Genomic DNA, 19151 nt, shown 5'->3' on the forward strand with positions numbered 1-19151 from the left:
AAATTGAACACACCATTAACAAATTGTTTATTAAACATGACCATGTTTTATCGATAAGTCGATGTAATTTTACCATCACTAAATGCATAACCAAACGTTTGGCAAAACTTAGCGCAGAAGAAGTAAATAAAAATAAACAGACATTGTATTCTTAACAATGCGGTCACGTAGTAGAAGTCCAAGAAGGGACCGATATCATGTGGGACGAGACAACGACAGGCCAGAGAGGCGGGACCGAGAACAGCGAAAGCCGGTAATACAACGCCGATCGTATTCGAGGGAGCGTCCGAGGGAGCACACGCGAACTGAGAGACAAAATGGACACGCAAGATCATCGCCGTCCCCGCGACTCGAAAGGCGCAAGTCAAAAGAAAGAGAGCATCAACGTCGCCGACGCTCGCGCTCTTGTTCATCAAGTAGCGACAGCAGTGACTCTGACAGCAGTAGTAGTTCTAGCTCGCAAAGACGTAGTCGCAGTCGCAGCCCTGTGCAAAAGAAAGACAAACAAGTTGAGCGCTGGCCCAATGATCGCTACAGAGAAAATAACGATAGAAGAGACAATCCCTTTAAAGGCCGTGGACAGGAACGTAGTTTTATCAACGATCCGGCTGAACGCAGCCACCGAGCACCCTACCATAGAGGCGGTGGTCATCCCAAAGGCGACTCCAAAGCTGTCAGTGCTCGACGGGCTCAGCGTGTTCACATTGGTGAAGAAGGCGTGCCAGAAATATGGGGCACAAGTCCAACACGTAAAAAAGACGATGATGTCAAGCTGGTTAAGAAAAATAAAAAGAGCAAGAAGAGCAGCAAAAAATCAAAATCAAAGTCCAAAAAGAAATCTAAAAAGTCAAAAAAGAAAAGAAAGAAGGAGTCCAGCAGCTCATCAGATAGCTCCAGTTCCAGCAGCGAGAGCTCGTCCAGTGAGGACAGTTCTGACAGCAGTGACAGCTCCGATAGCGAGAGTGAGGATGACGTGTGGCTGGAAAAGACTGCCGATGGCGTGAAGGCCACGAAAAAAAAGAAAAGCAAAAAGACTGCGAGCACCAAATCGAGCAAGAAGCACAAAAAGAAAAAGAAGAAGCGAAAGTCAGATGATGAAAAGCGTAAAAAGTCGTCATCTGGCACGAGCAAATCAAAATCAAGTGCACCTAACAATGACGAGGATGTGGGCCCATCGCTGCGCAGTGGCGGTGGCTTGAATCAGAAAGACTTTGGACGCGCTTTACTGCCTGGTGAAGGTGCTGCCATGGCTGCTTATATAGCTGAGGGCAAGCGCATTCCACGTCGTGGAGAAATAGGTCTCACATCGGATGAAATAGCAAACTTCGAGTCCGTGGGCTATGTAATGAGCGGCAGTCGCCATCGCCGCATGGAAGCTGTGCGTATACGAAAGGAAAATCAACTTTACTCGGCAGATGAGAAGCGTGCTCTGGCAATGTTCAGCAAGGAGGAGCGGCAAAAGCGAGAAAATAAAATATTAACACAGTTCAAAGATATGATTCAAACAAAACTACAAGCTAAGGATAAGAAATAGAATGAAAAATGTAAAACCTACTTGTGTGTCAATAAATTCAATTGTAAATTTTTAAATGTTCATATGCTTGTGATTTTATCGTTTACTATAAATATTTGTTTACAAGTCAACAGAAGAATTGTATAATTGAATTGAAGAATTGTATAATTTATCGAATTTAAAAATACGCGCAGCTGTTTTTTAACAGAATCTGTTAAGGTACAACTGTTAAATGGCTTCTGGGTAACGAGTCGTTATTTTGATTCCATATTCAGCAGTCACTTGTAAAATTTCTTATTCTGCATTTAGTGAATACAAAACGTTATGGAGCAAAACTGGAAATGTATTTGAAACAAAATATAATATTCTAAGTGGATTAAACCTAAACCGACATTAAATTTCATACAACAAACTGTAACTGCTCTACATATTTATATTTGACAACTTGCCAAAGGTCAACAGCCCACATGTGCGAATCAATGGAACAGCAAGCAGTACGAAGCGTGGTAGCAAAACAATAAAAGAAGAGCACATAAGTAACCGGCATAAACGACGACTAAATGAATGATAAGCCCCGCGAATATCATTCTAATAAACTCGGCACTCCTCTAACGTTTAATCAATTAGCCGGACACACCACAGGCACCGTGGCATCAAAAGCTAGGTCGTTTGCACAGTTAGTTTTTGACCGTTGAACGTGGCGTGCGCTAAGCAGTCGTTCTTAACACCACCATGCCTTCCGATGACCTACAGTCGCCAACGAGCGAAATGGTGCTGCTTACACCAAGTGGAGAAAATGCACCCAAGATAACGAGCGCCACTCCTGCGGAAAAGGAGCGAGAGGGATCGGCAGAGTCGAACACAAGTCGCGTTGCAATGAAAAAGCAGCTGGGACTTCTCGAGGGTGTGGCCATTATACTGGGCATCATCTTTGGCTCTGGCATATTTGTATCCCCCAAAGGTGTTATACGCGAGGTGGAGGCCGTGGGTACGTCGCTCATAATTTGGGTGCTCTGCGGCCTGCTCTCAATGATTGGCGCACTATGCTATGCCGAATTGGGCACAGCCATACCCAAGTCTGGTGGAGATTACGCGTATATATACGAAGCTTATGGTTCACTACCAGCATTTCTCTATCTGTGGGACGCAATGATGATATTTGTGTAAGTATCTCAGTTGAACGTACGTTGCAACAATTGCCTCAATTGAAATTGAGAATATTGTAATTCAAGGGTACGTGCCCTTTTTACGTAAGTCAATAAGATAAGAGCCGTGCAACTTATCTATTTTAATTCACTTTCACATGTCAATAAATTAGTCTATCGAGGCATACTATCAGCTCGAGCTGTTTATTCAACTTTTGATAAGCACAATGTATTGCACTTTAGGCTCTTATCAAGTTGCTATTTTTAATTTGCTTCCAACGATAAAAGTAAATGAAAAGTTTCTCTCTGTAAATAATTAAATATCAAATGTTTGCTGACTTAATCCAAGTTAAATAATATGATTACTTTTGCAGACCAACAACAAATGCCATCATGGGCCTGACGTTTGCCTCCTATGTGCTGCAGCCCTTCTTCAATGATGGCTGTGAGATACCAAAGATTGCATTGCAGCTGTTGGCAGCTGTAACCATTTGTTTCCTAACTTACCTCAACTCCTACTACATGAAAATTACTACCAAAATGCAGAATGTTATCATGTTTACCAAAATTGCAGCACTAGTGCTGATAATAATTGTTGGCTCCGTTTATATGCTGATGGGCAACATGGAGAACTTCCAGCAACCGTTCGAGAACTCTGAAACTGATCCTGGCAAGCTGTCAGTTGCATTTTACTCTGGCATCTTTTCGTATGCCGGCTGGAATTATTTGAACTTTATGACAGAAGAGCTGCGGGATCCGTATCGTAATTTACCACGTGCCATATATATATCGCTGCCTTTGGTGACAGGCATTTATGTGCTGGCCAACATGGCCTATCTGGCAGTGCTGTCCGCACCTGAGATGATTGCGTCAAATGCCATTGCTGTTGTATGTATAAAATGTTCATTTCTGTGTGTTGACATATGATTAATTAACCAATTTTTGTTTACAGACTTTTGGTAACAAGATAATGGGCAGCTTTGCTCACATTATTCCCATCATGGTGGCCATTTCAGCGCTTGGAGCGCTCTCTGTGCATATAATGACATCCTCGCGTATGTGTTTTGTGGGTGCTCGTAACGGTCATATGCCGTCTATACTCTCGCACATAAGTGTTAAGAGCTACACGCCGCTGCCCTCGTTGGCTTTTCTGGTAAGTCGCCTAATTGAGACACAATAGAAATTACTCAATTGACTTGTTACTCTTGCTCTTGCAGTGCCTGCTCTCCATAATAATGCTGGTTGTTAGCGATGTTTATGTGCTGATCACTTATAGCAGCATCGTGGAATCGTTTTTCATAATGCTGTCGGTGTCGGCGGTTTTGTATTTCCGCTACAAACGCCCCAATATGGAGCGTCCAATTAAAGCAAGTAGCCTACAGTTTGAAACTTTTGCATAATAATAATATCTATTGCTTTGGCAGGTCTCGTTGTGGGTACCCATTGTGTTTGTCATAGTTGCCGCCTTTCTTGTGGTCATTCCCGTCTATGTGGCTCCATTTGAAGTCGCCATGGGCCTATTAATCACACTAATTGGCATACCATTCTACTACGTTGGCGTCGTATGGCAGAACAAACCAAAATGGGTGCAGCAAACCATTAGTGCGTATATGCCAGCCTTAACAATTGTCTTTGCTTTCATTTGAAATTTACATATTGACCCTGTGCTTTTATTTTTTGTTTAGATTGGATTACGTTTACATGCCAAAAACTTTTTATGTCCGCTCGAGAGGAGAAACGCGATTAAGTGAAACGCTCAGCGCTGCACTGAAGTCAATGGTACTAGACTTACTTACACACACACATAAACATCCACATACATACAGACCCAAAGATTGACTATAAGAGCAAAGACTTCGAATACTAACTTTATTTTTATAAATATTTTTATTTTCCTTAAGTTGTATCAATTTGTTGATACCCAAGTCAATGTTTTTGCCAAAGAATTTAAGTATTTTTTGAACTCTTTGTTGTATTTTTAAATGTTTTGTTTTGTTTAATTTAACATATTTAATTTGTATGTGTTGTTTATTTTTAAAAAACCTAATTGGCGTTTGTTACTTTTCAAAAATTCACCTAATAAAAAAGAATTCGTTGTGAATGCTTAAAATTTCAATTCAGCTTTTAGGCGTCAACTTTGCTGGCATGCAAAGTATGCTACATAAAGTACAAATGTAGAAATTGTTTAAACGTTTGTTGTTCTTCCGAAGTTGTCCACTAATCAATTATAGCCGATAAGCACAATTTATGAAATATTATTTATAAGCCAGCATAGACATTTTATAACGTATGATGCTTGCCATTGAAACAACTATAGCTAAAAATAAAACCAACGCGTCAATTCCAGACAAGCCCCAGCACGTTGCGGCTTTTTTGCTTGACGGCAGCTTTATGGATTTATTTGTGAATGCAATGGACTGATCACATGCGCGCCACCTGAACTAGCCATGGGAAGTTCCATTCATAAGAATGTAATGCAGGCTTTGAAAAATTAAATTTGTTTGCTAAGCATGTCTTAGGCTATTTATAAGTGAGCTATTTGGTATGCGCTGATTTCAGCACCGTTTTTTATTACTTTTTAATATATGCCAGGCGAAAAGTCAGTCGATTTAATAGCTTTCTTTATGTGCAAATAATTGTGCTTATTACTACGCATATGACGAGCTTTGAATTATCAATAAGATCTAAAGTATATTTCATTAAAATATTTGTTATTAAGTGTGGCTTAGATTAATTCAAACAATGCTAAAAAAAAATCAATGACCCAATATGTGCTAATTGCATGCACGTTTTTATTTTAAGCTAACTGACTGATGACCAGTCTAAGCTAGCATGGCACACTTTACGTTGTTTTGATTCACAATATCGAACGTTAATTAATTAAAAGTGATCGCTGTGTACTTTACTAGCAATGTTTTTGTAAAAACCCAACGAACTTTATAGCTATTATAAATGAACTACATATAAGCAGTTTTATTGTTTATAACTGTGTAAATAAATTGTTGAAATGTATGATTAAAATGCGTAATCCTTAGAGTTCAACATGTGTTGATCATGTGGGCGATTAACACCTCGCTGTCTGGCCAATGTTATGAGCAATGGAAAAGACAACAAACCAATTATTGTTGTTGGCAAATTAATTAGTTATTGCATTTTTGCATTTATAATTTTTTGATAAGATCAAGTTGTGAGCCCTAAGCAATTCAATTTACATTTAAAAGCTTTACATTGATACAGTTCACATCGATTACTATAAATAGTTTATTTATTTTGCATTCTACATGCAAATCACATATGTACATAACATACACATGTCTGTGATACATATGTAAATAAAAAAGAATACAAAAAGCGAGCAAAAAACGTGCTAAAATGTTTAATGAGTGCGCCCTTCCGTTCTAGCGGGTTGTAGCCAGAATTCCACACACTGCATAGGCATGCCATCAATTAGTGTCTTGTCGCATGATATTATCAATATTTGTTGGCTTAGTCGAGCGTGCCAAACAAATAGTTATTAATACGCGACTTCTATATAATATGGTGCTATGGTGGCCAAAACAAAATTATTATCATTAAATGATTGAAAGCAGTTTGTCGCTTTGTTTGCAGCGCGCATTAAGGCGGCCAAGAATTATGACGAATCATTTTATTGGCCCGTCGAGTACATATGCATTATGGTTAAGCATACGCCGTGTGTGCCGTGGAGTGGGGTGATGTGCTGCAGTAGAGGAAAGTGCTATTTGGGGGTGTTTACGACGCTGCTTCAAACTCGATTTCTTTAAGTGGTTGACTTAGTGCGAAGCTCCAACAGCTCAATACACACATGCCAACCTGCACCTGCCTGCCTACCTGTCTAACGATCGTTGGATCGCGCGTTCGTTTGCTGTCGTGTGACCAAACGACTGCCTTAATAAGTATACGCTCTTGACTGTGTGTGCGTGTTCGTTTGTGTGTGTGCGACAGCTTAAGCTTTCGAATTTTCAATTAGTTCGTTGACGCTGAGGAAGTTGTGAAGGTGCTTCAGCCCCCAAACGTTAGCACAGTTCGAATTCGGTCACCCAAGGCACAAGTTGTTGCAATCCGAACCCCCTTAAATTGAAAAAATAAATTTCTGAAATGAAGTTTGCAATAATAAGTGCAGTGCTGCTTGTTGTCTGCTGGTCTCAAGGTAAAGTGTTAATCAACTAACAACAATTGCGCAATGTGTCAGCTACATTTAATTAATAGGCCGTAATTATATAAAATTTCAAGTTAAGTAGTCATGTGATCTATATTTGGTGTATGCATCACATAAATCAAAGAAAAACAATGTGATTATCAGAGAAACAAAATTGCAAATCTAATCAATATCAATTTCAAGCTAACTTGCACCATGTCAGCTGCTCAGCTCGTCTTTTGTTCAACAACTATGCATGTCCGATTGCCTATGAGTGTGTGCACTAATTTTATAAAGCGCTTATCATTCCTAGCAGCGCATGTGACCTTCAATATGCAATAGCGTCGAGGACTAATGTCAAATCGCTAGAGCTCAAATGGAAGTACTTGCAGCGCTTAAAGACATTGTTAATAGAGTCTCGGCTCGCTAATAAACACTTTAGAAAATATTTATTGCAGTAGTTTAGTGCTACTTAGTACGCCACTTCAACTTGTTGAGTTATTTGAAATGCCAATTAATATATTTATTGCTGACATTGATTTTGATAAAGAGCCAAAACAAATTGGCTTCAAAACAGTCAAGCTTTGCTATAATGAACTCAGCCAATATTTATGCACAATTTAATTTATTTATATTGATTAATTTAATAAAGAGCTAAGCAGCTGTCATATGATAGACATGCTAATAGACAAATTGTCTCGCTTTCTAAATAAATTATAAAAGTTCACTTAACTTCTAACGGCTTGTATAACATTCTATGGAAACTAGTTAGAACTGGTGTTAATATATATGACTAAAAATAATATTTACCTTAGCTGCTCATTATCGATATCAATACCAATATCAATATCAATGGTTACGTTCATATCTATTGTGTTTAGTGCGCCCTTGTGTATTTGTCTAGCGTATATTTTCTTTATAAATTTATGTATTTATTGATTTATCTATGTATGCGCTAAGTAGGTAAACAGTTAACATTTGTTTGCTGTCACATTTATTTACCATAATTCACAAGTGCTTCGCATTGATAAGCGCCGAACAGGAAACATTGAGCACGTGACCGTTGTTATTGCAACTCATAGCCTAATTATTGCTAATTTTTCCCACCAACTAATGACGAAATATTTTTCCATTTATTAACAGTGGTCAGCAGTCATGTCTTTGGTTACTCAGAGCCAAATCAGCGACGCTGGGCGCGTCATCATGGCCTCTGTGCGGGCAAAACGCAGTCACCCATTGCCATCACTTCCAGTCATGTAAGCGCATTTGCCTTTGTTGGCTTAAACAGCCCGCTAATTGCTACTCTCCTTGCCATTTCAGACCATACCAGTGCATATGCCGGCTGTGGATATGATTGGATATCACAACTTGCTGCCGTATCCGCTGAAAATGATCAACAACGGCCATACGGGTAAGCAGTTCACGCCAACACAGCATGCGTTGCGCTGATTAATTAACATTGCTGCCTGTTGCATTTTGCAGTCTCCATTGGCATACCCAAGGGTAATGCAAGCGAAGAGCCGTCAGACTTTTTGCCTTACATACGTGGCGCTAAATTGCCAGGCGAATTCGAGGTGGAGGGACTGCATTTTCATTGGGGCGACAAGAATAATCGTGGCTCCGAGCACGTCATCAACGATATACGCTACACCATGGAAATGCACATTGTGCATCGCAACAAGAAGTATGCGACAATTGGCGAGGCGCTTAATCATCCCGATGGCGCTGCAGTGCTGGGTTTCTTTTTCAATGTAAGTAGCAGTTAAAAAAATGCACATAGCATATTTATTTCTATATATAAAATGCTTGCAGTTGGATGAGGATGAGGGACAGGGCTTGGTGACTATCAATCGTCATTTGCATTTGATCGCAGATGCTAATCAGGAGGCAGCGCTTAATGTGACTTTCTCGCTGTCATCGCTGATCGCTGAGGTGGACGTGGACAAGTTTTATACGTACAAAGGTAAGTCTAAATTGATTGATTACTTGCTGACATCATGCGATATTTAAACTGTCATATCACGTTTCTGTAGGCTCGCTGACCACTCCTCCCTGCTCGGAGGCCGTCACCTGGATACTGTTCCCCGATCCCATACCCATCTCACCCAAACAGGTAAGCCTAACATACATGCATGCATACAGTGCGTATAAGTAATATTTTGTTTAATTACAGATCTCACGTTTCCGCCAGCTGTCGGACACACAAGATGGTGCACTCGTTGACAACTATCGCACACTTCAGCCCGTTGGCAATCGTCGCATCTTTGCGCGCACTGGCCATGTACGTCACACATCGATTGCGGCGCTCAAGAGCGAGGGCGACTATCTCAAATACGATTGGTTCTATTAAACGCTTGCGGCCTTGCGCTGCGGCTTGTGCCATGCAATTTTTAGTATAACGCATATCTTAAGCACTTGCATTTATTATTGAACTGTAACAGTTTCTCTCTCTCTCTCAGTTTAAGAAAATATATTTGTATTTTATTGTATAAGCTTTGTTTTGCGTCCATAAAATGCCAGCGAGTTGGGTATATCTTCAACAAAAAAGTTGGCAGGCATTAGATGAAACATCTTTTGCAACAGATCAAGCAGCGTACGCTCCACAGTTTCCACAACCAAGGGCCTTAAGGCCTCAAAGAAATCCTGCCAATTGTCATTGAAGAATTGATTCGTGCTTTGCTCCACCTCCTTGCTGCGGCCATTAAACAAGTTGTCCAGTTTTGTATACAAACCACCAATTTCCAGCTTAACGCTAACCGCTGTAACATTGTAAAAGGTGTAGCCGCCCTTTTCGTATAGATGCGTCTTGGTGTACATCATTATATCAAGATTCTCTATTGCAAATAAATACTGTTAATAAGTTGCTGTTAGCTAATTGTTAGACGCTTTACTTATGTCTAGAAGTATGCGGCCGGCACCCATTAGCGGTATAAGTAAAATGCGCCCGGCCATTTTATAGTTGCCGTCCAGGCGTAGTTTAGGTAAATAAATTTTGGTTTGCCAGCTAAAGTCTTTCTTGCTAACTCTGCAAAGACATAAATACAAATAATATAAAGTTAATATGAATAACTCATTAAGCTTGAACCTGTTTGTTCGCTTATTCATTTTCTGACAGTGCAACTGACAAGTTTATACGCAAACATGCGACCTTAGCGCGCAACCTTTGCTAAGCTATACATTTTCAATTGCACATTAGCTTGTAAGAAACGCAAAAAACAAACCGTTTGAACTTGTACTTTATATACAACAAAATGTCATGAGCTACTTACTTGCTCTCCTTGATAACCATTTTGCTAAAGCCGCGTATTACCAAATTGGTTAAATTGGCTGAAATGGTGGCCACATCGCTATTATCTTGCTTAAATATTAGCTGCTCTTGTGTCAGCGGATCCAGCGGTCCGAATGAAGCCTCAATTTCAGGTATGCCTGCGCATATGCAAATAATAAATGTTAGCTAAGCGTCGTATACTTAATATTTCTGCATATGCAACTCACCCTCAACAACAGCGTCGAGAAAGTTCTGTATGGAACGTGTCGAGCAGTTGGTGAAATTTGGCTCATAAATGCGGCATGATTCGAGGTATGCGGCTGCAAATTGAATATATTTATAATTTGATCAATTATGTTTGCTAATTTGCTCGTTTTGAATAAAACACAATCAAAAAATGCATAATGCAATGCAGCAGTAACACAATTCCCTGTGCCTGCCAGGCTAGTTGAGCAAACAAAATGTTCGTTAACATTTTAATTAACCTGTTCATATTAATTAAATCAGCCACCGCCTGCACCCTCTGCCCTTGTTGCTGTTGCTGTAGCACTTACGCTTTTCCGTATAGTATTCAAGGCTCTCCACATAGCTGCATCCCATCCCCATACAGCATAAGCCAATTACGAGTATGTAAAGTGTGTGTGTCATCGTAAAATTAAAAAGTTGTTACTGTCACTGTTGCCGCCTAATCGAGTTAGTCGCGAACAAATGAGAATTATTTTAGCGCGATGCCGAGTTTTATCTGGCCTATATATAGTCGATTTCATTACAGAGCACAGCTACTACTATATAGATTCATGTTCTAGCTAGAGCTTGCTAACTACGTCAGCACTTACTTGTGAATAAATTGAGATACTTGCTATGAGCGACTATTAGAGCTCTCGCTCGTATGAAGCAATTAACTTAATATAAATCTGGAAAAAACGTCTACTAGCCAAGTATTAAAATAGGTTTTCAATACTGGAATAAAATGAGGTGCTAAAAATCATTCAAAGTATAGTACAGTCAGTATTATTGCATTTTGTATTATTTGCATTTTTATATTGTTTATATGTGTTCAGGAATTTCCCTCTAATATCTATTTCATTTCATATTGCGTATGCTCATTTTAAATGTTTTGGTTATGAGTTTATCAGCAATTATTCTATATATATATGTCAAAGTTTCAGTTGATTCACTGAGCGCTTGGTTAAGTTTGTGATAAGCGCGCCAAGACTTTGCAAACTGCTACACAACGAATAATTCTATATGCTAATATATCGTAGCATATATAAGATTTGTGCGAAATGTATGAAAGTCGTTGAAGCATTTTTATCAAAGACAGCTTCGATTTTTCTTCGAGTGTAAGACTTTCTTGAGCAGTGAACATCACGCTCTTCAATTTCTGCGCATTGTATTTAGTATTCAGTATTCAGTACAATCAAACAGCTAAATTATGTTATTACGGAATTTTATAATTTTTATTTTAATACCAAACTATGTGCTCGCTCAAGTGTGTACTAAGATGGTCCTTGGAACGTCCAAGGGCAAGCGCGTTACTGTAAGTCCTCCCTGTAAATGGATTAGTTTTCTGCATTTTCGATTAATAATGTATTGTATTTTAGCAAGTAAAAAAGTATTGCTGTCAAGGCTATAAGTTGCAGGGTAAACGATGTGTAGCTATTTGCAATATTGACTGTGGCAATGGCAGATGTACTAGGCCTAACGTATGCACCTGTAATAAAGGCTATGCGAATCTCAATCGCGTAGCATCTAATCGGTATGTCAAAACTTTTGAAGCCCTAACAACTCTAATACTCTGCTCTACAGTTGTGTGCCCAAGTGCAAGGGAGACTGCAGCAATGGCCAATGTACAGCTCCGGGCATCTGTAGCTGCGCACATGGCTACAAACTTGACACAAAAACAGGAGCTTGTAATCCATTTTGCAGCAGCGGATGTGCGAATGGTAAATGCTCTTCACCAGAAAAATGCGTATGCAATGCAGGATATATACTAAACACTGACTCCACAATCTGTCAGCCTGTGTGTGGCAATGGTTTTAAATTGAACGTTAGCTTAAATTCATGTGAGGCAGTTTGCAGCAAGGGCTGCGATAACGGCGTCTGTAGTGCGCCGGAAATCTGCGATTGCAGTGCCAACTACCAGAAAGACTCAGATAATAAATGCGTTCCCATATGCAAAGACAAATGCGAAAACGGCGTGTGTACGTCACCAAACACATGTGAATGCTTGGACGGATATATAAAATTATCAGACTCGCTGTGTATTCCCCACTGTCAAAACGATTGCAAAAATGGATTTTGTAGTTCTCCTGGCAAGTGCAGCTGCAACGTGGGCTATTCTAAGCTAAGTGAAAGCAGCTGTCAGCCCATTTGTGAAAATGGCTGTGAGAACGGATTTTGCGATGCACCTGGAGAATGCAGCTGTAACAGCGGTTTCTCCAAAGTAACTGAGAACAGATGTGAGCCAATTTGCGATGGTGGCTGTGAGAACGGATTCTGCGCTTCACCTGGACAATGCAGTTGCAACAATGGATACTCCAAAATAAGTGAGAACAGATGTGAGCCAATTTGCGAAGGAGGCTGTGAGAACGGATTCTGCGCTTCACCTGGAGAATGCAGCTGCAACAATGGATACTCCAAAGTGAGCAAAAACAAATGTGAGCCCATATGCGAAGGTGGCTGTGAGAATGGATTCTGCGCTTCACCTGGACAATGCAGCTGTAACAACGGATTCTCCAAAGTGAGTGATAACAAATGTGAGCCAATTTGCGAAGGAGGCTGTGAGAACGGATTCTGCGCTTCACCTGGAGAATGCAGCTGCAACAATGGATACTCCAAAGTAACTGAGAACAGATGTGAGCCAATTTGCGATGGTGGCTGTGAGAACGGATTCTGCGCTTCACCTGGAGAATGCAGCTGCAACAATGGATACTCCAAAATAAGTGAGAACAGATGTGAGCCAATTTGCGAAGGAGGCTGTGAGAACGGATTCTGCGCTTCACCTGGAGAATGCAGCTGCAACAATGGATACTCCAAAGTGAGCAAAAACAAATGTGAGCCCATATGCGAAGGTGGCTGTGAGAATGGATTCTGCGCTTCACCTGGACAATGCAGCTGTCAACAATGGATACTCCAAAATAAGTGAGAACAGATGTGAGCCAATTTGCGAAGGAGGCTGTGAGAACGGATTCTGCGCTTCACCTGGAGAATGCAGCTGCAACAATGGATTCTCCAAAGTGAGCGATAACAAATGTGAGCCCATATGCGAAAGTGGCTGTGTGAACGGATTCTGCGCTTCACCTGGAGAATGCAGCTGTAACAACGGATTCTCCAAAGTTAGTGATAACAAATGTGAGCCAATTTGCGAAGGAGGCTGTGAGAACGGATTCTGCGCTTCACCTGGACAATGCAGCTGCAACAATGGATACTCCAAAATAAGTGAGAACAGATGTGAGCCAATTTGCGAAGGAGGCTGTGAGAACGGATTCTGCGCTTCACCTGGAGAATGCAGCTGTAACAACGGATACTCTAAAGTGAGTGAGAACAGATGTGAGCCAATTTGCGAAGGAGGCTGTGAGAACGGATTCTGCGCTTCACCTGGACAATGCAGCTGTAACAACGGATACTCTAAAGTGAGTGAGAACAGATGTGAGCCAATTTGCGAAGGAGGCTGTGAGAACGGATTCTGCGCTTCACCTGGAGAATGCAGCTGTAACAACGGATTCTCCAAAGTTAGCGATAACAAATGTGAGCCAATATGTCAAGATGGTTGCACTAATGGTTTTTGTGAGGAGCCCAACAAATGCACCTGCTATAAGGGATACGTTTTAACTCAAAACATTTGTAAACTTATATCTGAAGAAAGCGAAAGACCTTTTTTAACTGAAACAACTACTAAGGCAGATGATAGCAATAAGAAAGAATCGAGCGAAGAAATTGATTCGAGTGAAGAAAATGAATCAAGCGAGGAAAATGAATCGAGCAATGCATTTACATATACGTGTGCTCAACGCTGCTTTAATGGGACATGCGTTGAGGATCGATGCACATGCAAAGAGAATTTTGAATTACATGAGGATGTACTCAACTCAACTAAGCAATTATGTCTGCCTGTATGTGAAGCGGAGTGCATCAACGGTTATTGCGCCTCTCCTGGTATCTGTGCTTGCTATAATGGAAATATGGCTGAAGAAGGCTTTTATTGCCCATTTCCTGGGGAGTCTGCAACGGCAAGCCAGAGAGCGGGATTCTTAATGAAAGGCTGGCTTTTCTTGATTCTAGGAGTTATCTCTGTGGTGCTGGCGCTGATTATTTGTTTGGTTATGATGCAATTTCGACAGGTTGACTACAGAGTAGATGACAAAGGTGCGTGGCTGTAAAAAAAATTAATCAATTTGTTGGTTTTATTTAATAATTTGATTTTTATTTGCAGAAAAATCGTTTGGCGTATATTTTTCCGCAAACAAAGCTGATATAATTCGCGCCTGATGGTACAATACTAAATACTTTAATTACAAATGAATTAATATACATGCAATTATATATTTATATCATTGATTTATTTAATTTTTAGTGCCCTTATAAGCAGCGCCGTATAGTTGCTGTGGTGTAGGTATGTCTTCGACAAAGAAGTTAGCCGGTATCAAATGAAATACTTTGGACATAATCTCGTACATTATGTTCTGAACCGTATCCACAATAAGTGGCTTAAGAGCTTCATAGAAATCTCGCCAGTTGTCATTAAAGAACTGATTTGTGCTACTCTCAACTTCCTTGCTGCGTCCATTGAATAGATTGGATAAGTGGGTGCGCACTCGGGTCAGATTCAAATGCACACGCACCGCAGTGACACTGTCAAAAGTGAAGCCGCCCTTTTCATATAGCGTGGTCTTAGTTAGCATCAAAATATTCAGATCCTCTGCATAAATGCAATTTAATTTATTTTATACACAGCCAAGTTGTAGACTTACCAATTTCTATAAATATATTGCCAGCACCACTGAGTGGTATTAGCAATATGCGGCCTGCCATAACATATTTTGCATCCAAGCGCATTTTGGGCAAATATATTTTAGTTTGCCAGTTAAAATCCTTTTTGCTAACGCTGTTTAAAAATAAGTCACTTAATTCAATTAAGTTTCCTTTAAATGAAACGTACCGGCTTTCTACAATTTTAGTCTTGGAGAAACCTTTGACTACCACTTCGGTTAGATTTGCGCTGATGGTGGCAACTTCATTGTTATCCTGCTTGAATATAATATCCCTCACATGCATGGGATCAAAGGGTCCAAAGCTCTGCACTATCTCCGGTATGCCAATGCTCAGCTGATCGATGAGCTTCTGTATGCTGTGCGTGGAACAGTTGGTAAAGTCGGGCTCATAGATGCGACATGAGGGCAGAAACGCGGCTGAAAATTACATTTATAAAGTGACTATTAAGCTCTAATGGAGCGCACTTACGCTTCTGCGTATAAAACTCAACAGCTGCCACATTGATGTTGAAGGCTACACCGTTGAGGCAAATTATTGCGAAAATGACAAGCGAATAGCAGCAGCGACGCGTGCTGTTCATGCTGAGTGCAGTTGAGTATCTAAACTCAGGTTTAACTAGTAGCTGCTTAGCTTGATTACTCTTATAGCTATGAGTGCTTTGGTGAGCTTTGATCACTTAATTAAACAAAATTGTTTATGATAAACACTTTGAAAGGCCAACTGCAACCTAGAACTTTGTAATAACTGGTCTGAGCTTAGCTTGGAGACGTTTATCAAGTTGCATTTATTATATGTTAAATATTTAGTGGAAATTATCGATTATATAGGTAGCCGGCACATAGTTTAAAATCTTTGTGCTGCGATCAAGCAGCACTGCCTCGATGGTTTGCTCAATAGCTGGCTTCAGCACCTCATAGAATTGTCGCCAGTTTTCATTGATGAGCGTATGTGCGCTCTTTTCAAGCTCAGGATTGCCAGCAATAAGATTATGCAGTTGTATGTGGAAATTGCCAATGTCCTTGAAGCCTACTTTGAAATACTGCACATCGGCAAAATTAGCCTCAGGCGTATTGCGTGGCTTCACACCCATTTCCAGCAGCATCAGCATTTTATCTACAAAATAGTTTTAGCCATAAAATGCAGCACAATTAACTCAAATGTATATATAACCTGCTTCAAAGGAGCCCTTGCCCTGACCATCCAGATTTAATGCCAGCACATGTCCCTTTAGTTTGTAATCAAACTCGAAACGCAGCTTTGGCACAAAAGCAACTGCTTTGATGACATATTTGTCGGCATTATAGCTGCAATTAGTAAATGCTTAGTAAGCAGTTATAATTGGTTGATTTATATATATATTACTTGGCATCTTTGATAATCAATTTGCTGGCGCCAGTAACATGCACATCCTTCATATCCGCATTGATGGCTATGGTGCTGCTGGCGTCCTGTTCAATCTTAACACGTTTCAGCAGCAATGGATCAAAGGAACCAATTGAGTTCTTGCCAGGCAGACCATCTTTCCATTGCACAAATATGCCTTGTACATTGGCAGCCAGACATTTGTTAAGATTAGCATCAGCCAAATTGCAGGGCGTTAAAAAATCCGCTAACAAATGAAATATATATATAGAGCTGTGCAAGTTTATTTATAATTATTAGCGATGCTTACGTTTCTCCTTTAGATATTTGGCGCAGTCTATTCCGGTTGCCAACATGCAGAGCAGCAGCAGCAGCAGGCTCAACGACTTTGAAATCAAAATTTGCATTTTGTGTGATATAAAAATTTGGATGAGACACAGTTAGGTTTGATTAGCTTAGAAGCGCCAAGTAAAATGAAATTAGTTTGTGTGCAGCCAGTGTGTTATATTCGAAATTAAAATATAGAATGCTAAAAAGCGTAAGCAAATTATATTATGCATATACGATATTTTGTATAAATGTATTGTTTGTTTGTTTTATAAGATTTTTGGGAGTTTTGTTGCAATTAAAAAACAAGTTTAAACGCAAAAGATTTGTAGACTACAAACAGGGTGTCTCAGCTTATGCCTGGCCTTGACACTTTGGCACATAAAATAGCAGGCTAAATGATTGCTAGCTGTTATCTATTCGCAAGTGCGAATACTCTTATCTAGGCTGCGAATCAATAAAAAGCAAAGCAATTATTTATCAATTAACCCCAGCACAAGTAAAAGACTGTGTAAATATTTTTTTTGATATAGCGCAAACACAGAGCGCAAGGTCAGTGGTTCATAAGTTAATAAACTCTTGGCCTTAAAGCGCCGGCTAGTATCGTATATGCAACCGCATGTAAAACTAGCTACAAACGCAAAGCTATGATTGCTAGCTGCTTTTGATGGCCAGTTCGTTGTCAGCAGCCAACTGAAATGGTTAAAATGCAGCTAAAAGCATCAGCAGTATTGACTTTGCTTGGACTGCTAGTGCCAACAGCTTGCGTTGCAGCATCCTATTTGCAGGAGTCACGTAGGTGTCCGCTGCAATAAATAATTTATAATATTAACCTTTAGTATAATTGCAGCTGATTTTCTTAAGCCCTGTCGTTTGCAACAACAACAAAAACAAAACAATGTTTGCTTAAGTGAAACAATACAGCAGATATTTCAAAACTGGCGCAATGGTAAGTTGGCCAAAGCTGCCAGCAGTACATTTCATTATTTATTTGCGCTTGCCATTTAACAGGTGTGCCTGGTCTGAGCAGTGTGGGCGCATTGGATCCTTTTCGGGTGGGTCGCTTACGCATTGCACAGCGAGTGCCACCAAATCTGGATGTGCGCGTTGAGCTGCGTAACATGACCACACATGGCATGAGTAATGCGAAAATTCTGAACAGCACGTAAGCAACAATGCAGCAAATCAACTTTCAAATATATATAGAGTATATATACATAGTACATTGCAGCAGACTGGCAGCTACTCGCTTGGCTTTCATGTGCAAATGCCGCACGTTAATATAAGCAGCAGCTACAAACTAAAGGGTCACGTGCTGCTGCTTAATCTGAACAGCGCTGGCAAGCTCAACGCCGAATTGGGTGAGCATATAAACTAGCGCATTAGTGGGCTAATTGAACTTATGAAACTCTTGCAGACAACTTGGAGCTCTATGTGGCGTTTAGGCTGCGCATAGTGGAGCGCGAAAACCTGAAATTTCTGCAGCTAACTGCGGTTAAGACCAATGTAGCGCATATAGCCAAAATACGCGTGCACTTTACCAATCTCTTTGGCGGCAATAAGCAGCTGGAGCGCAGTGCCAACGAGCTCTTCAATGAGAACTGGCGCGTGCTGTTCGATGTGCTGCGTCCTGTGCTGACAGAAACGTTTGATGTGATACTGCAGGATCGTTTCGATAAGATCTTTAGCTATTTGCCAGCCAAATATTTGTTTGAAGAGTTTGTCTAACAGCTAAGCTAGTTTTTGAGCAACAGCTTTGCATATTAAGTATACGCCACATATACATATGAATCACTTGTTTTTTGTATGCTAATTAAGTGCTAACAATTATGTAGTTTTAAAAAAATAAATTTTAAATAGGCCAACAACAACAAAAACACTGTTTAGTCTACTAACCTGTTTTGTGGCGCTGGCCAAACGCCCGACTGGGTCAGTGTACTCAATTTGGCAGCAAGCAAAAGTGCAACAAGACGCTGCTTGTTGATTAAATGAACTTCCGCAAACGACGGCAATTACCGCAAGCATTCTTGACTACATCAATATTTTATGCGTGCTGCTCGCATTAATTGTCAGTTAAGAATTTAATAACCAGCTTGTTGGTTCTCCTTCAGCAAAGGTGTAGGCCACTCGTAACTGTCGATGGCTGAAGCTTTCGATTTCGATTACTAAGCAGCATTCCAAGCACACGATACAATTCTGTTCGTGCTCTAGCTGCTTCGTTCATGCAGCTGATCGTTGTCTGCGGCCAAGCGGTTGCTCCAGTGCCCTGCCCGCCGCCTGTACGCTCAAGCGGATAATTTACTCTCGGCCGCCTTCGGCTCGCCAGCCAGCCAGCTTTACTTTAAATTCATTTAATATTACATGCTGTGCTTTTTGTTGTTGTTG

At 40.4% G+C, this 19151-nt stretch overlaps 8 protein-coding genes across 8 annotated transcripts; 5 read left to right on the forward strand and 3 right to left on the reverse strand.

Moving 5' to 3' along the window:
• Positions 1–39: 39 nt before the first annotated feature.
• Positions 40–1560, forward strand: LOC108602162 (NKAP family protein CG6066). Its single transcript, XM_017990195.1, has one exon. The coding sequence runs from the start codon at positions 158–160 to the stop codon at positions 1532–1534; it is 1377 nt and encodes a 458-aa protein (XP_017845684.1). The 5' UTR covers positions 40–157; the 3' UTR covers positions 1535–1560.
• Positions 1561–1826: 266 nt separating this feature from the next.
• Positions 1827–4561, forward strand: LOC108602173 (Y+L amino acid transporter 2). Its single transcript, XM_017990209.1, has 6 exons — positions 1827–2676; positions 3033–3546; positions 3611–3811; positions 3876–4025; positions 4083–4260; positions 4344–4561. The coding sequence occupies exons 1-6, from the start codon at positions 2246–2248 to the stop codon at positions 4403–4405; spliced, it is 1536 nt and encodes a 511-aa protein (XP_017845698.1). The 5' UTR covers positions 1827–2245; the 3' UTR covers positions 4406–4561.
• Positions 4562–6698: 2137 nt separating this feature from the next.
• On the forward strand, positions 6699–9271 carry LOC108601776 (carbonic anhydrase 2). Its single transcript, XM_017989702.1, has 7 exons — positions 6699–6826; positions 7958–8070; positions 8135–8225; positions 8297–8565; positions 8627–8777; positions 8848–8927; positions 8988–9271. The coding sequence occupies exons 1-7, from the start codon at positions 6775–6777 to the stop codon at positions 9162–9164; spliced, it is 933 nt and encodes a 310-aa protein (XP_017845191.1). The 5' UTR covers positions 6699–6774; the 3' UTR covers positions 9165–9271.
• LOC108601777 lies at positions 9217–10805 on the reverse strand. The gene is made up of 5 exons (XM_017989704.1): positions 10637–10805; positions 10310–10402; positions 10084–10240; positions 9706–9839; positions 9217–9648 (listed from the first exon to the last, which is right to left on the reverse strand). The coding sequence occupies exons 1-5, from the start codon at positions 10728–10730 to the stop codon at positions 9296–9298; spliced, it is 831 nt and encodes a 276-aa protein (XP_017845193.1). The 5' UTR covers positions 10731–10805; the 3' UTR covers positions 9217–9295.
• A 633-nt stretch (positions 10806–11438) lies between these two features.
• On the forward strand, positions 11439–14652 carry LOC108601902 (multiple epidermal growth factor-like domains protein 10). The gene is given in 5 exon segments (XM_017989879.2): positions 11439–11622; positions 11687–11841; positions 11892–13203; positions 13205–14450; positions 14518–14652. Coding segments are annotated over 5 exon segments (2874 nt in total). The 5' UTR covers positions 11439–11517; the 3' UTR covers positions 14574–14652.
• LOC108601904 lies at positions 14487–15667 on the reverse strand. The gene is made up of 4 exons (XM_017989880.1): positions 15546–15667; positions 15244–15493; positions 15056–15189; positions 14487–15003 (listed from the first exon to the last, which is right to left on the reverse strand). The coding sequence occupies exons 1-4, from the start codon at positions 15655–15657 to the stop codon at positions 14648–14650; spliced, it is 852 nt and encodes a 283-aa protein (XP_017845369.1). The 5' UTR covers positions 15658–15667; the 3' UTR covers positions 14487–14647.
• A 170-nt stretch (positions 15668–15837) lies between these two features.
• LOC108602540 lies at positions 15838–16922 on the reverse strand. Its single transcript, XM_017990673.1, has 4 exons — positions 16750–16922; positions 16440–16686; positions 16248–16381; positions 15838–16190 (listed from the first exon to the last, which is right to left on the reverse strand). The coding sequence occupies exons 1-4, from the start codon at positions 16844–16846 to the stop codon at positions 15880–15882; spliced, it is 789 nt and encodes a 262-aa protein (XP_017846162.1). The 5' UTR covers positions 16847–16922; the 3' UTR covers positions 15838–15879.
• Positions 16923–17446: 524 nt separating this feature from the next.
• On the forward strand, positions 17447–18623 carry LOC108602608 (protein takeout-like). Its single transcript, XM_017990746.2, has 5 exons — positions 17447–17561; positions 17617–17715; positions 17778–17931; positions 17988–18127; positions 18184–18623. The coding sequence occupies exons 1-5, from the start codon at positions 17465–17467 to the stop codon at positions 18492–18494; spliced, it is 801 nt and encodes a 266-aa protein (XP_017846235.2). The 5' UTR covers positions 17447–17464; the 3' UTR covers positions 18495–18623.
• Positions 18624–19151: the final 528 nt, after the last annotated feature.

This window comes from Drosophila busckii, chromosome 3R (genome assembly GCF_011750605.1).
Source record: "Drosophila busckii strain San Diego stock center, stock number 13000-0081.31 chromosome 3R, ASM1175060v1, whole genome shotgun sequence".
Classification (NCBI taxonomy): Eukaryota; Metazoa; Arthropoda; class Insecta; order Diptera; family Drosophilidae; genus Drosophila; species Drosophila busckii.

Coding starts and splice junctions, on each gene's coding strand:
- LOC108602162 (XM_017990195.1), top strand. CDS start 158: ATGCGGTCACGTAGTAGAAGTCCAAGAAGGGACCGATATCATGTGGGA.
- LOC108602173 (XM_017990209.1), top strand. CDS start 2,246: ATGCCTTCCGATGACCTACAGTCGCCAACGAGCGAAATGGTGCTGCTT. Junction 3,812..3,875: donor TGCCCTCGTTGGCTTTTCTG/GTAAGTCGCCTA, acceptor TTGCTCTTGCAG/TGCCTGCTCTCCATAATAAT. Junction 4,026..4,082: donor ATATGGAGCGTCCAATTAAA/GCAAGTAGCCTA, acceptor TTGCTTTGGCAG/GTCTCGTTGTGGGTACCCAT.
- LOC108601776 (XM_017989702.1), top strand. CDS start 6,775: ATGAAGTTTGCAATAATAAGTGCAGTGCTGCTTGTTGTCTGCTGGTCT. Junction 8,071..8,134: donor TTGCCATCACTTCCAGTCAT/GTAAGCGCATTT, acceptor TTGCCATTTCAG/ACCATACCAGTGCATATGCC. Junction 8,928..8,987: donor TACCCATCTCACCCAAACAG/GTAAGCCTAACA, acceptor GTTTAATTACAG/ATCTCACGTTTCCGCCAGCT.
- LOC108601777 (XM_017989704.1), bottom strand. CDS start 10,730: ATGACACACACACTTTACATACTCGTAATTGGCTTATGCTGTATGGGG. Junction 10,403..10,636: donor TGAATACTATACGGAAAAGC/GTAAGTGCTACA, acceptor TTCAATTTGCAG/CCGCATACCTCGAATCATGC. Junction 9,649..9,705: donor CCGCATACTTCTAGACATAA/GTAAAGCGTCTA, acceptor TATTTGCAATAG/AGAATCTTGATATAATGATG.
- LOC108601904 (XM_017989880.1), bottom strand. CDS start 15,657: ATGAACAGCACGCGTCGCTGCTGCTATTCGCTTGTCATTTTCGCAATA. Junction 15,190..15,243: donor ACTAAAATTGTAGAAAGCCG/GTACGTTTCATT, acceptor ATTTTTAAACAG/CGTTAGCAAAAAGGATTTTA. Junction 15,004..15,055: donor CAATATATTTATAGAAATTG/GTAAGTCTACAA, acceptor GCATTTATGCAG/AGGATCTGAATATTTTGATG.
- LOC108602540 (XM_017990673.1), bottom strand. CDS start 16,846: ATGCAAATTTTGATTTCAAAGTCGTTGAGCCTGCTGCTGCTGCTGCTC. Junction 16,687..16,749: donor CAAATATCTAAAGGAGAAAC/GTAAGCATCGCT, acceptor TTCATTTGTTAG/CGGATTTTTTAACGCCCTGC. Junction 16,382..16,439: donor TTGATTATCAAAGATGCCAA/GTAATATATATA, acceptor TACTAATTGCAG/CTATAATGCCGACAAATATG.
- LOC108602608 (XM_017990746.2), top strand. CDS start 17,465: ATGGTTAAAATGCAGCTAAAAGCATCAGCAGTATTGACTTTGCTTGGA. Junction 17,716..17,777: donor ATTTCAAAACTGGCGCAATG/GTAAGTTGGCCA, acceptor GCCATTTAACAG/GTGTGCCTGGTCTGAGCAGT. Junction 17,932..17,987: donor GCGAAAATTCTGAACAGCAC/GTAAGCAACAAT, acceptor ATATATACATAG/TACATTGCAGCAGACTGGCA.